At 56.5% G+C, this 13,933-nt stretch overlaps 2 protein-coding genes across 6 annotated transcripts in view; one reads left to right on the forward strand and one right to left on the reverse strand.

Annotated features, from left to right (window-relative positions):
• The window catches only part of RPL22 (ribosomal protein L22), a 26,218-nt gene extending 23,442 nt beyond the window's left edge, over nucleotides 1-2,776 (reverse strand). Inside the window, exon 1 of the mRNA XM_078330234.1 lies at nucleotides 2,659-2,776. Within this exon, the coding sequence (XP_078186360.1) occupies nucleotides 2,659-2,721 (63 nt within the window). The 5' untranslated portion in view covers nucleotides 2,722-2,776. The remainder of the gene's footprint in view (nucleotides 1-2,658) is intronic.
• On the forward strand, nucleotides 484-13,831 carry RNF207 (ring finger protein 207). 5 transcript variants are annotated; one of them, XM_054236872.2, is made up of 17 exons: nucleotides 484-1,086; nucleotides 1,725-1,857; nucleotides 2,859-3,003; nucleotides 3,092-3,173; nucleotides 3,245-3,320; nucleotides 3,404-3,529; nucleotides 3,893-3,939; nucleotides 4,184-4,256; nucleotides 4,327-4,395; nucleotides 4,840-4,908; nucleotides 4,996-5,093; nucleotides 6,072-6,258; nucleotides 6,759-6,944; nucleotides 7,208-7,259; nucleotides 7,584-7,701; nucleotides 10,832-10,912; nucleotides 12,277-13,831. In XM_054236872.2, the coding sequence occupies exons 1-17, from the start codon at nucleotides 896-898 to the stop codon at nucleotides 12,446-12,448; spliced, it is 1,905 nt and encodes a 634-aa protein (XP_054092847.1). In that variant the 5' UTR covers nucleotides 484-895; the 3' UTR covers nucleotides 12,449-13,831. The 5 variants fall into 5 exon arrangements, with proteins under 5 accessions (XP_054092847.1, XP_078186353.1, XP_035163436.2 ...); XM_078330229.1 differs by lacking the exons at nucleotides 484-1,086; nucleotides 1,725-1,857 and having other exon boundaries at nucleotides 2,838-3,003; nucleotides 12,277-12,469; nucleotides 13,266-13,831; XM_078330227.1 differs by lacking the exon at nucleotides 484-1,086 and having other exon boundaries at nucleotides 1,696-3,003; nucleotides 3,291-3,529; nucleotides 12,277-12,469; nucleotides 13,266-13,831.
• Nucleotides 13,832-13,933: the final 102 nt, after the last annotated feature.

Here is a 13,933-nt window from a genome sequence, read left to right on the forward strand (position 1 = left end):
AGAGACGGGTTTTCGCCATGTTGGCCAGGCTGGTCTCGAACTCCTGACCTCAAGTGATCTGCCCGCCTCAGCCTCCCAAAGTGCCAGGATTACAAGCCTGAGCCACCGCGCCTGGCCTACACCCTTGAAGACCCCACAGCCAAGGTCCTCCGGCCCGCTCTGTACGGCACTCTGGTCTTGGGGCTCCGGACTCTATCATCACGAGCAGAGGCCAGTCCAATCTTGCACCCTTGCCTGGCACCGTCCCTGGAGTCTTGGCGTCCTGGCCTCTCCTCTCTGCGGGCTGGGGGTGGAGTGGCCCAGCCCGAGACAGTGCACAAAGCCGATGGCGAGTACCAGGTCGGTTTGGCCCCGCTGCTCTTCGAGGCAGCAGCCACCCTGGGGAAGGTGGATGCCGGAAGGGGCGTCGCCTGCGGGTCACCCAGACGTCACCGGCGGGAAATTCCGGGGGTGGGAGTGAGGAGAGGTGGGAGAGGCCAGGGCAGAGGGAGGCCCCGCGTGGCTGGGAAGCATCGCCTGGTTCGGGCCTGACCTTCCAGGGCCGGTGACTCCGCAGAGCAACAGCGCGGGTTCTCAGAGCGCCTCCCCGAGCCACAATAGATAGGAGCGCTGGACCGCGGGGGAGAGGCTCGGAGGGCGGCCAGCTCCCAGCAAGGCGGCCTAGCGGGCAGGTGGAAGGCCCGGCCCCTCGCCAGCCCTCCCTGCCCGCTCTCCCTGCGCTGGGGCGCTCCAAGTCCCAGCCCCAAGTCCTAGCGGCTCCCCACTCCATGACCTCTGGACGCCCCGTTGGGTCCAGACCCGATAGGCAGGGCGCGAGCGCCCGGGCGGAGGGGCCGCGGGAGCTCAAGCGGGGCTCGGTTCGCGCCCCAGCCGCCGGCCTGCGCTGTTCCTGCAGATGTCGGGAGCTATCTTTGGGCCCCCGGAGGGCCCGAGCGCCCTGGACGCCGCCAGCGTCCACCCGCTGGTGTGCCCGCTGTGCCACGTGCAGTACGAGCGCCCGTGTCTTCTGGACTGCTTCCATGACTTCTGTGCCGGCTGCCTGCGTGGCCTCGCAACCGACGGCCGCCTCACCTGCCCGCTGTGCCAGTAAGTGTCCCAAAGTTCCCAAAAACCTCCCAGACTCCGTCCCTGGAGGCCAAGGTTTGCTCTGTCGGAACTGGGATCCAGGCGCCAGGAGAGTGAGGCTCCGACTTCATGCAGAACCAGCGGGAGGGGCTGCACCCAGTCCTTAGCTCTTTCCCCAGAAGTTGCAGGCTTCAGCCCATTTTACAGATCAGCTTAACTGAGGCCTGGAGATTGCAGTTACTGGCTCAAGACCTCCCATCAAAAGTCAGGGTGGGGCTCCAGCACCGGTCAGGACATTTCCAGTAACTTGATTTGGGGTCCTAGAAGTCTTAGGTCCACAAAACCACAGTTAACTTTAGGTGGGCTCCAGGCACCGGGAGTGGCTCTAATTTACCCAATGCCATCAGAATATGCCAAGGAGAGGCTTCTGCTTTTGATACCAGGGGCACCAACCCCACTATCTGCAGGAGTGCCCAGGACTGGGCAAGAGTAGGGACCAGGGCAGGGTGAGCACTGGCTGTGATATTTATAGCAGACCCCAGAGCTGGCTCCCCCGCCCCAACACAGCTATTTTTAGTTCCAGCCTGGAATGTGAGGGGTGGGGGTAAGGAGCTTTGGGGAAGAGGTGTCAGAATATTGGGGCCTGGGCTTCTCTGCAGACACCAGACTGTGGTGAAGGGTCCCAGTGGGCTCCCGCCGGTGGACCGGCTGATGCAGTTCCTGGTGGACAGCTCGGGGGATGGCCTGGAGGCGGTGCGCTGTGCCAACTGTGACCGCGAGTGCAGCAAGCAGGCAGGGGCAGCAGGGGCGGTGGGCGGGGAGTGGAGGGTCCCAGGTTGCACTGTGGATTCCCCAGCACCTCCCTAAGGCACCTTGGCCCCGAATGTGGGCCCCATAATACCCGTGGGGAGACTGAGGTCGAACAAGGGACTTGAGGCAGTGTCCAGATAGTGGCCATTCGATCTGGGGAGGGCTCGCTGGTCTCCAACTCAGGGTGGAGCTGTGGACTCACGCAGGAAGGGTGGTCCAGTCTGCAGGCCTGGGCCGATCCTGGAGGACCTCTGCTACCCAAGTGGCACAGAAGCAGCTACAACCCAGGGGAGGTGAAGACAGCATGCTGTTCCCCTGGGCTGTAAAGGACACTGGGGACTCTGGCCTGCGGAGGCCGGAAAGGGTATTGGGAATCCCACGAGGACGGCCCTACTGGGACAAAAGCTCCGGCGATCTGGGCAAGTGCTGAGAAATGAGGGAGCCAGAGGCACAGAGAGGATTAACAGGAGGCAGAGACTCCAGGGAGAGCCTATTCTGTCAACCACTGCCTGTCCCCACACCAGGGCTGCAACAGAAGCCCTGGCCTCCCAGCCCTGGGTCTGGCTTGGGGAGGATAACCAGAAAGCCCTCACTGCTCTTCTCCTCCCCGCTGAGGTGTGACTCTGGACGGCCAGGGTGCACACCACCTTTTGGCCACTATTGAGTGTGTCAAGAGGGCAGTGAGAAGCCTTCAGACCCCTTTTGTTGCAGGTAAAACGTTTGTTTCATAAAAGCAGTTTCTGCCCTCTCCCCCGACCCCCACACCCGCAAGGACCTACTTACCCAGCCTCTGAGCTGCAGTGCCCTCATCTGTAAACTGGGTATATCAGAGCGCCAAGTGCCCATATTACAGGAAAGGGCTGCGTTTAGCTGCGCACCCGACCACGGCTGGGACAAACACACGCGATGATTCGCGACGACTGCGGTTCCCGCGCTGGCCGCGGTCGGGCTCTGGCGCTCCTGAGCTGGCTCTCGGCCCGCAGGACGTGGAGACCACGTACTTCTGCAACACGTGCGGACAGCCCCTGTGCGCGCGCTGCCGCGACGAGACGCACCGGGCTCGCATGTTCGCGCGTCACGACATCGTGGCCCTGGGCCAGCGAAGCCGCGACGTGCCCCAGAAGTGCAGTGAGTGAGGCTTGCGGGGCCGGGGACCAGGGCTGGGGACCGGCAGGAAACTGCCCGGAGCCCTCACCGCCCGCCCGCCCGCCCGCAGCGCTGCACGCAGAGCCCTACCTCCTGTTCTCCACCGACAAGAAGTTGCTGCTGTGCATCCGCTGCTTCCGCGACATGCAGAGGTACGTAGAGGGGGCGCGAGGGGAGGGGCCTTGGAGCGGCCGGAGCTGGCCTCACCCGCAGCCTCCCGCAGGGAGAGCCGGGCGCACTGCGTGGACCTGGAATCGGCTTATGTGCAGGGCTGCGAGCGGCTGGAGCAGGCGGTGCTGGTGACGGCAGGGGCAGGCGCGCGGGGGCGGGGGTGTGGGTCCGCGCGGCGGCACCCTCCAGCCTGACCCCGCCCCGTGCCCAGGCCGTGAAGGCCCTGCAGACAGCCACGCGGGAGGCCATCGCGCTGCTGCAGGCCATGGTGGAGGAGGTGCGGCACAGCGCGGCCGAGGAGGAGGACGCCATCCACGCCTTGTTTGGCAGCATGCAGGTAAGGGGTGGAGGTTGGGGGTAAACGACCCAGCAGGGAGCTGGTGACATGGCCGGCCCCTCGCCCTTGTGGATTTCCAGTTTAGCTGGGCAGCAGGCCTTGCACCAAGCACTTTTCTGGAGTTGGTAGGAGAGCTCCGAGGGGAGACCAGGGCCTGCCCCAGGCTGGTGGTGGGGATGTGAGGTGGTCAGGAAAGACTTCCTGGAGAGGTGACTTTTAAAGGGAGGGGACCTCCAGCCCTCAGGCAGTGGATGCTGAGATACCTAGCCTAACCAGCAGGTGGCTGTGGTGGGGGGGGTAGGCATGGTGGGAGTTGGCAGGGCTGAGGGTGCAAATCAAGAGCATGCCCGCGGTCTCTCCCAGGACAGACTGGCAGAGAGGAAAATGCTGCTGCTTGAGGCTGTGCAGAGGTGAGTGGAGAAGGGGGGGCCTTCTCCCCTTGCCCCTTGGCCTCCATGCCCTCAGCTCAGAGCCTGGGCAGGCCCTAGCCCACCCTGGGGAGCAAGACATCTGGGTGTCCACCCAGCTGAGGAGGGCAGCATGGCTCAGGGTGCAGAGAAGGGGTGTGGGGACGGACATGTGAAGCTGGCAGGGGGATGGGACTGCTGGGTTCTACTCCTGGCCCCCTGGAGACCAGGCATCCCCCTCCCCCAGCCAATATGAAGAGAAGGACAAGGCCTTCAAGGAGCAGCTCTCTCACTTGGCCACCTTGCTGCCCACCCTGCAGGTACAGGGATCTCAGGGTGTGTGTGTGGGGTCCCTCCCCACCAGGTACTGAGCAGTGTTCCCCCCACCAGGTCCATCTGGTCATCTGCTCCTCCTTCCTCAGCTTGGCCAACAAGGCTGAGTTCCTGGACCTGGGCTACGTGAGTCTCCTCCCCAGCTACGGATGCCCCCTCCCCACCAGGAAACCACCCTGCAGACCAAATCCAACTCAGGGGTGGGCAGCCTGTCACCTGGAGCCTGGACCAGGGGTCTTGGGGCTGACCTTCCCCTCCCAACTCCATCATCTGCAAACCAATTAAGGCCACTGTTAAAAGGACAGTGAAGCCAGGAAGGGGGCATGAGCCTCCAGTCCCCATGGGGCAGGATGCCACTGGAGTCCAGCCACCCCTCTCCTGTGGATTTGGGGATGGGGTGGGGGTGAGTCCCAGAAGAAGGCTGAAGCCACCAAGTGACACCCAGTAAAGTACCAAAAACAGACCTGCCCCGCCTCCATCTCCACTCTTCCTGCCCCGCCTCCATCTTCCCTCTTCCTGCCCTCTGGCTGCCACACCCCCACCAGCCTGAGGCCCTCCTGGTTGCCACAGGAGCTGATGGAGAGGCTGCAGGGCATCGTAACACGGCCGCACCGCCTAAGGCCTGCGCAGAGCAGCAAGGTGTGAAGTGGTCTGGGTGGGCCAGGGTAGGGGGGGAGGGCCTGCAGGGCAGTGGAGGCCACCTCATGACCCCATCCTGACGCCCAGATTGCCAGTGACCACCGAGCTGAGTTTGCGCGCTGCCTGGAGCCGCTGCTGCTGCTGGGGCCTCGCCGGGTGGCAGCTGCAGTGGGTGGTGCTAACACGTGAGCAGCAACGGGGCAGGCGGGTGGTCTCCTACACTGGGGTATGAGGGAGGGTGGGTACTGAAGGGCCAGATAGTCAGGGAAAAGCCAGGTGCCACCCTTCCTTCCTCCATCCTTAGCTCGCCACCCTCCCGGTACAGTGACTGGTCACAGGCAATGGCTAGGGCGAGTCCACCTAGTAGGGGAACAGGAAGTCCTGGACCTGAAGCCCATGGCAGACCTGGCTTTGAGCTCTTGCCACCTCGGTGGCCTGAAGCCGAAGGGGGCCTGATTCCTGAGCTCATCTGAGGAGGAGTTAGGAGAAATGCTGAAACTGGCATGTGTGTGCCCAGGGGCCCCAAAGACCAAGAAAAACTGGGTTCACATGTCCTCTGTGCAGCATGGAAGTGAACACACCATTTCCTCGGTCCTAGCCCTGGCAGCATTCCCATGGACATGCTCTTGGCCCCACACCCTGGAACCCGCTCCATGGACTTTAAAAATAGATTTGGGCTGGGCGTGGTGGCTCATGACTGTAATCCCAGCACTTTCGGAGGCTGAGGCAGGTGGATCGAGGTCAGGAGTTTGAGACCAGCCTGACCAACATGGTGAAAATCCATCTCTACTAAAAATACAAAAATTAGCTGGGCGTTGTGGCACACACCTGTAATCCTAGTTACTCAGGAGGCTGAGGCAGGAGAATCACTTGAAGCCGGGAGGCAGAGGTTGCAGTGAGCCAAGATCACACCATTGCATTGCACTCCAGCCTGAGTGACAGAGTGAGACTCTATCTTAAAAACAAACAAACAAACAAATAGATGTGGATGTCCAGGTGAGGCCTCAGCCTCAGGCTTTTCAAAGCTCTCAGTGGCTCTGCTGTGCTCCAGTTGGTAGAGAGGGCTGTGAGAGCCCCAAGTCCAGGGGAGGGGACTGGGAGGCTGCGGGAGGGGCAGACTTCCCCTTCCCCCTCCCCTGCATCCAAACTGGCTCTCTCCCCAGGCTGGCAGGGGGCTCAGGCCCCAAGGTGCTGACGGGGCCCCACTGCCCCTCCCCAGTAGGAAAGATGTCGAGGTCACCTGTCCAAAAGCCCACACTGCACCGATCCATGGGCACCAAGGTGCTGCTGGTGGAGGGCGAGAACACGCCCTTCACACGGCACTGCCGCCACTATGAGGACTCCTACCGGGTGAGGGGGCCAGGGATCTGCCGGCGGGAAGTGTCCTAACCCACCCCTCACCAAGGTATGCTCAGGCAAATCGAGTTGTCCCAGCTGCTGAACCTGGGAGCAATTCCTCACCAAGGCCCTGGCAGTAAAAACAGCCTAGGGTGAGGCTGGACACCATGGCTCATGCCTGTAATCCCAGCACTTTGGGAGGCTGAGGTGGGTGGATCACCTGAGGTAGGGCATTCGAGACCAGCCTGAGCAACATAGAGAAATCCCATCTCATAAAAATACAAAATTAGCCGGGCGTGGTGGTGCATGTCTGTAATCCCAGCTTCTCAGGCAGGAGGCTGAGGCAGGAGAGACTTGCTTGAACCCGGGAGGTGGAGGTTGTGGTGAGCCGAGATCGAGACATTGCACTCTGGCCTGGGGGACAAGAGCGAAACTCAGTCTCAAAAAGAAGAAAAAAAAAAAAAAAACCAGCCTAGGGTGACCCCTCGCCCTCACACGGCCTCTCGGTGCAGCGCCTGCAGGTGGAGATGCAGAACCTGAAGGACCAGGTACAGGAGCTGCACCGGGACCTCACCAAGCACCACTCACTCATCAAGGCAGAGATCATGGGAGATGTCCTGCACAAGTCCCTGCAGCTGGACACACGGATTGCCTCGGAGCACGCCTCCTTAGAGGGCATGAGGGTCATCTTCCAGGAGGTAGCCCTCCCAAGGACTCTAACTCCTGCTGCACCTGTCAGGGGACACCTGGGCTACCCTAAGAGAGTAAGGGGGGGAAAGAGGACCTGGTCTGTGCCCACAGGATCCTCATGGGGCAGGGTCTGGAACCTGGGAGTCTTTGCTGCTTGAAACCATGTGGACCTGGCTGGGGGTGCTTTGTAGATCTGAGTGGCTAGAGATAGCAATGCCACCACTGTGAATTCCATCACTGCCACATCCAACATCCAGCTTTTCTCTTTCAGATTTGGGAGGAATCCTATCAGCGAGTGGCTAATGAGCAGGAGATTTATGAAGGTTCCAGGCAGCTGGCTGCTGAGTGAACTCCCTGTCCCTGAGTTAACCCACATGCTAGCAGGGGAGGAAGTCAGAGTCGACCACTAACCACATGCAGATCCCTGCACTCTCCCGCTTAGTGCTTGACTTTACCTCCCAGCTGCTAACTGGCCCCAAATGGTGCATGTAAGATCAGGACTCATTGAGTAAATGCCCATCAGTTACCTGACTAACTAGAGGTCATCGTGGAAATGTTGGGATATTTAGGTGGTGCCCAGCTTGAATAAAAACCTGAAGCCAGATGCTTCAGGGTTAGGACCCCATGCTCTGGCCTTGGCTCCACAGCCCAGCTCCACGACCTTCTCCAGCTGAGGCAGGAGAATGCCTACCTGACCACCATAACCAGGCAGATCACGCCCTATGTCCTCTCCATTGCCAAGGTGAAGGAGCGGCTGGAGCCCAGGTGAGGCTGGGGGATGTTCCCAGGGCTACTGAGACTCTCCAGAATGTGTATGGGGGCTGGGTGCGGTGGCTCATGCCTTTTATCCCAGCACTTTGGGAGACTGAGGTTGGCAGATCACCTGAGGTCAGGAGTTGGAGACCAGCCTGGCCAACATGGTGAAACCCCATCTCTACTAAAAATACAAATATTAGCCGTGTGTGGTGGCACATGCCTGTAATCCCAGCTATTGGGGAAGGCTAAGGCACGAGAATGGGCTGAACCTGGGAGGCAAAGGCAGAGGTTGCAGTGAGCCAAGATCATGCTACTGCATTCGAGCCTGGGTGACACAGCAAGAACTTGTCTCAAAGGCCGGGTGTGGTGGCTCATGTCTGTAATCCCAGCACTTTGGGAGGCCGAGGCGGATGGATCACGAGGTCAAGAGATCGAGACCATCCTGGTCAACATGGTGAAACCCCGTCTCTACTAAAAATACAAAAAATTAGCTGGGCATGGTGGCGCGTGCCTGTAGTCCCAGCTACTCAGGAGGCTGAGGGAGGAGAATTGTGTGAACCCAGGAGGCGGAGGTTGCGGTGAGCCGAGATCGCGCCATTGCACTCCAGCCTGGGTAACAAGAGCAAAACTCCGTCTCAAAAAAAAAAAAGAAAAATCGTGGGAAAGGTGCCACACGCACAGGATCCCATTCAGGGAAGTCAGCTGGGCACGTCGTGAGGATTGGGTTGGGGCATCTGGGCAGACCAGGTGTGGGACATCTGCAAAAGCGTGGTCACAGTGAGTGCGCTGCTCTGAGTTTCTGCTTTTAGGCTCATAGTTGCTCCCTCCAACCCTCAGGAGTAGCTCAAAGCGGAAGCCACTTCCTGAGGGTGTCACGAGGGTCCTGCTGGGCAGATCCAGGCAACAGGACATGGGGAGAGGGAAGGAGCTACATCAATGTAAGACAAGCCAAGTCTGGACCAGAGTCGGAACAGGGTCTCGCAGCACCATACTCAGGCATCAAAGAGGTTCTAGTGGCAGAGGGATCTTGGTGGCAAGTCTTCAGTGTTCCTGTCTCTGAGTCACTGCGCCCCAGGGTAGACTGGTTGCCCTGGAGGTCTAGGGTATGGCTGGAGACTGGGCTCTCACTACCCTAGTGGGAATTCCACCTGCCCCTACCCCTGCGACGCATCTCCTATCACCCGAAGTTCCTATCAGGTTTTAGGGGAGCCCACTACTTAGTAACTTGTTGAGCAAGACTGCACAGGAGGTGAGTATGTGGGATGGCACAGTTCTGAAAATGTCTCCCTTCTGCCTTCACCCTTGATTGATAGTTCTACTGGGTATCAGATTCTATACTGGAAATTCTAGATTGGAAAGGAGTCTCCTTTGAAGGCATCACTCTCTTTTCTAGCTTCCACAGTTGTTGTTCATGAAGGCTGAATGAAGGCGCTCAGATTCCTAACCCTTGTAATGTGACCTACTAATTTTCTGTGGAAGCTTATAGAATCTTTCCTTTGCTCCCAGTGTTCTGAGATTTCACTTTGGTGTGAGTCTATTTTCATCCATTAGGTTGGATACTAGCAGCCCTTTCATTCTGAAAATTCATGGTCTTCAGTTTGGGCATATTTCTTTTTTTTTTTCTTTTTGAGATGGAGTCTCACTCTCTTGCCCAGACTGGAGTGTAGTAGCGTGATCCGCCTGCCTCGGCCTCCCAAAGTTTTGGGACTACAGGTGTGAACCACTGTGCTTGTGCCTGTCTTATTTTTTTTTTTTTGAGATGGAGTCTCACTCTCATTGCCCAGGCTGGAGTACAATGGCGTGATCTCAGCTCACTGCAACCTCCACCTCCTGGGTTCAAGCAATCCTCCTGCCTCAGCTTCCTGAGTAACTGGGACTACAGCACGTGCCACCATGCCTGGCGAATTTTTGTATTTTTAGTACAGATGGGGTTTCACCAAGTTGGCCAGGCTGGAATATTTATTTTTGAATTTGTTGATTGCTTTACTTTTTCTTTTTGGAATTCCTATTGTTGGATATTGGCTCCCCTGGGCTGGCTCTCTAATTTACCATTTCTGTTTTATTTTCCATCTCTTTGTCTTTTTTTTTTTTTTTTTTTTTTTTGAGATGGGGTCTTGCCCTTTTGCCCAAGCTGGTCTTGAAACTCCTGGGCTCAAGTGATCCTCTCACCTCAGCCTCCCAAAGTACTGGGATTACAGGCGTGAGCCACTGTGCCGGCCCTCTTTGTTATTTTCCAGGAGTTTCCTTTTTGTCTTCCAACCCTTCTATTAACTTGTTCATTTCTGCTATGTTGTTTTAATTTCCAGCAGCTCTTTCTGTACCCTCTCTCTTCTGATAGCATCCTGTTGTTCATGGACACAATATCTTACTCCTCTGAGGCCAATAGGTTATTTTTTCCTTTTGGAAATTTTCTCCCTGAAGTGTTTCCTCCCAATTGCTTTTTGCTTGTGAAGGCTTTTGTATGTTTGTTTGTTTGAGACAGTCTCGCTCTATCACCCAGGCTGGAGTGGAGTGGTGCTAGTTCAACTCACTGCAGCCTCCACCTCCCGAGTTCAATCAGTTCTTGTGCCTCAGCCTCCAGAGTAGCTGGGATTACAGGTGTGCACCACCACACCCACTAAGCTTGTGTAGGTTTCTATCTTCCAGGGTGAAGGCTTTTCTCAGATGTTACGTCACCCTTGAGTATCTGCTCATATTAGGAGTGGGGCAGGGCTGGAGCCATGAGGCAGATGGGAAGCTGTGAGCGCAGGGGTGGTACTTCCTCGGAGAGGGTCAGGGAGGGTAGGTTCTTGCTTTTATGGAGTGCCCCAAGGTCAGCAGCGGCCTTCCTGCCACCACCTGGATTAAAGCAGGTCCCCTGGCTGGCGCCCTCATCTCCCACCGTGCTACCTTCCCTCCCTCAGTGTGTCTGCCCCTGCCAGCACGTGGCTTCCATCAGGGCAGGGCCTGGCTTCTGCACACCACACAGTCCTGGCCCTCACCAGCCACTGGGCCTTAGTAAATACTTGAGGACCAAAAGAATGACGCACTAGGTGGGCCCATGAGTATTGGCACAGTTGCTTTCTGAGGTTTCTGAGCTTAAGGCCGTGCAGCCGCTGGCTCTGCTCCCTTGAGATTCCAGTGCCTGCTCTCTTGCCAGGTTTCAAGCACCTGTGGATGAGCAGTCAGAGAGTCTACAAAACACGCAGGATGAAAGCAGGAACGGCGTGGCCTTAGCCAGGTAAAGCAAGTCTCTCCACGTGAGAGCGGGCATGCGATGTGGTTTCTGAGGCAAACAGGAGGACAAAGGAAACTCCAGGCTGCTTTTCCCCTTTGACTCCAGCTCTGGGGCCTCAGCTGGGTCTGTTTGTAGAACAAGGAGTCAGAGAGGCTCTCGGCCTGGATGAGTGACTTAAACAAGTGACCTCATAGATAAAACGGGTGTGACTTTGATAGACAGGATCCTATCTTACCATTATAAACAGCCATGGCTGCTGCCGGCGTCTACCTTCACCACTGGGAGCTGCACGTGCTGACACCAGGGGAAAGCGACTGAGGACTGTTCCCCGGAGCCACAGTGTGTGCCCCAATACCTGCCAGAGGAAGAGAAGGCTGTGCAGTCACCCACGACACTGTCACAGGCTGATCTTTCTGTATATTGCTCTCAGGAAAATGTACTCAGTCACAGGGTGGGGGACAGCACTGTAGAATCAGAGGCTAGGGGCTGTGCTGAGGGTTGCTGAAGTGGCCAGAGTCACAGCATCGCTGGTGACAGAACAGAGTCTGGCCCCAGCCTCCCTGGCACAGCTGTTTTTTTTTTCTGCATCCTGAGTTCAAGCAATTCTCCTGTCTCAGGCTCCCGAGTAGCCGGGATTACAGGCATGTGCCACTATACCCCGCTGATTTTTTTATAGTTTTAGTACAGACGGGGTTTCACCATGTTGGCCAAGCTGGTCTCAAACTCCTGATCTTGTGATCTGCCCACCTTGGCCTCACAAAATGCTGGGATTACTGATGTGAGCCATTGCACCTGGCCGACTGTTTATTTAGCTCAGATGCTTCTGAATTCTGTCACCAGAAACCGCTGACACAGCCTGATGGTTCAGCAACTCACAACCATCCCTGGGGACAGGCTCCTACTCAGAAGTAGACAAGATCCTGAGACAAGCCTTCCTGGTTCTGAAGGCATGCTTCCAGGAACACTTTCATTCTGAGAGCTTTGGCTCGAGTGGACTTTTTTTTTTTTTTTTTTTTTTTTTTTTTTTTTTTTTTGAGACGGAGTTTTGCTCGTTACCCAGGCTGGAGTGCAATGGCGCGATCTCGGCTCACCGCAACCTCCACCTCCTGGGTTCAGGCAATTCTCCTGCCTCAGCCTCCTGAGTAGCTGGGACTACAGGCACGCGCCACCATTTAATAGAGACGGGGTTTCACCATGTTGACCAGGATGGTCTTGATCTCTTGACCTCGTGACCCACCCGCCTCGGCCTCCCAAAGTGCTGGGATTACAGGCGTGAGCCACCGTGCCCGGCCACTCGAGTGGATTTTAGTGCAGGGATACAGTGAAATGGGGGAGTGGTGTGGGTTCACATGAGACTGTCCCTTTAGGAATAATCCAGGAAGTGTCCCGGAAAAGAGAGAGAAGACATCAGAGACTAAAGGAAACACCTGGGCTCTGAACAGCCTCTCCGAAGAGCTTCTACCGAAAAACAAGGATCATCACAGACCCAAAGAGAAAAATGGGGGCAACGTCCCCGCACGGAGGGAACACCTGACTTAGCAAGTGGGACGGGTCCCCAAGGTCAGGCTCTTAGAGCAGGCATAAGACTGGGACACTGGAGAGAAGGTTGTTCCCATGATGGTTATTTTTTTTAATTTTTTTGAGATGGAGTTTTACTCTTGTTGCTGTTGCCCAGGCTGGAGTGCAGTGGCACAATCTCAGCTCACTGTAACCTCCGCCCCCTGGGTTCAAGTGATTATCCTGCCTCAGCCTCCTGAGTAGTTGGCATTACAGGTGCCCGTGACCACATCCAGCTAATTTTTTTGTATTTTTAGTAGAGACAGGGTTTCATCATGTTGGCCAGGCTGGTCTCCAGACCTCAGGTGATCCACCCACCTCAGCGTCCCAAAGTACTAGGATTACAGGCGTGAGCCACCATGCCTGGCCAGTTTTTTTTTTTTTTTTTTGAGGCAAAGTTTCGCTCGTTGCCCAGGCTGGAGTGCAATGGTGCGATCTCAGCTTACCGTAACCTCCACCTCCTGGGTTCAAGCGAACTCTACCTCAGCCTCCAGTGTAGCTGGGATTACAAGCATGTGCCACTACACTCAGCTAGTTTTTTGTATTTTTAGGAGAGATGGAGTTTCTCCATGTTGGTCAGGCTGGTCTTGAACTCCCGACCTCAAGCAATCCTCCTACCTCAGCTTCCCAAAGTGCTGGGATTACAGGCATGAGCCACCGTCCCCAGCTGATTATTTCTTGAAATCACTTGTCAATCGTGAACCTGGCAGCTCCGACAGGTCATAATTTCAGATTTTTTGGCTTGGGCTGTTTTGCTTTTGCCCATTTGCATGGCACTAAGTCTTCATCCTTGTCACAGTGGCTTCTGATGACTCCCAGTCCCCATGGAAAACATTCAGGGAGTGGCCATCCAGGAAGAAGTCCCTCGCCCGTTCCACTCCTATGCACCGAGTGTCCGTGTGCCACGCCCTGTGCTGGGGCAGGTCGTGTTCCCTCGGGCTGTGCCAGTTTGAGTTCTAAGTAACAAGACTCCACTGCTGAGTAGCATCTGCCCTATCGAAAAGGAATCCAGTTTCTCCGGAATTACAGTCCCACTGTTAACTTGGTGTCACTGGAAAGTCCCACCCAGTAATCTGAGCAGTGACTCACGGAAAAACGAGGAACCCTTGTTCCAGCTTCTCTCCCTTTCCAGCAAGTGCAGAGGTCCCGCAGCCAGAGGTTAGCACCTGACCTGCTTCCATGGCAGATGGTCTCGGTTACAACTTGCTGCTTTCCCAAACCACAGCACCCCTCCTGCGTCTGGAGGGATAGCAAAGCCCTGGGCAGCAGCAACCTTCCCTCTAGTAGCTTTTTCTAAGCAGTTTTCCTTTCCTCCGGAGTACCCTTTTCATTTAGAGGAGTTTAATAAATGCTTTTAAAAATTAACCCACATGACCTAAAATTGTAAAAGTTTTTGATGCCCAGATAAGTCCCATTTAAGCAAATGTTCAGCTGATGTAGTGGTTGGGTCTACATACTAACACAGAC

The sequence above is a fragment of the Callithrix jacchus genome, chromosome 7 (genome assembly GCF_049354715.1).
Source record: "Callithrix jacchus isolate 240 chromosome 7, calJac240_pri, whole genome shotgun sequence".
In the NCBI taxonomy this organism is placed as follows: Eukaryota; Metazoa; Chordata; class Mammalia; order Primates; family Cebidae; genus Callithrix; species Callithrix jacchus.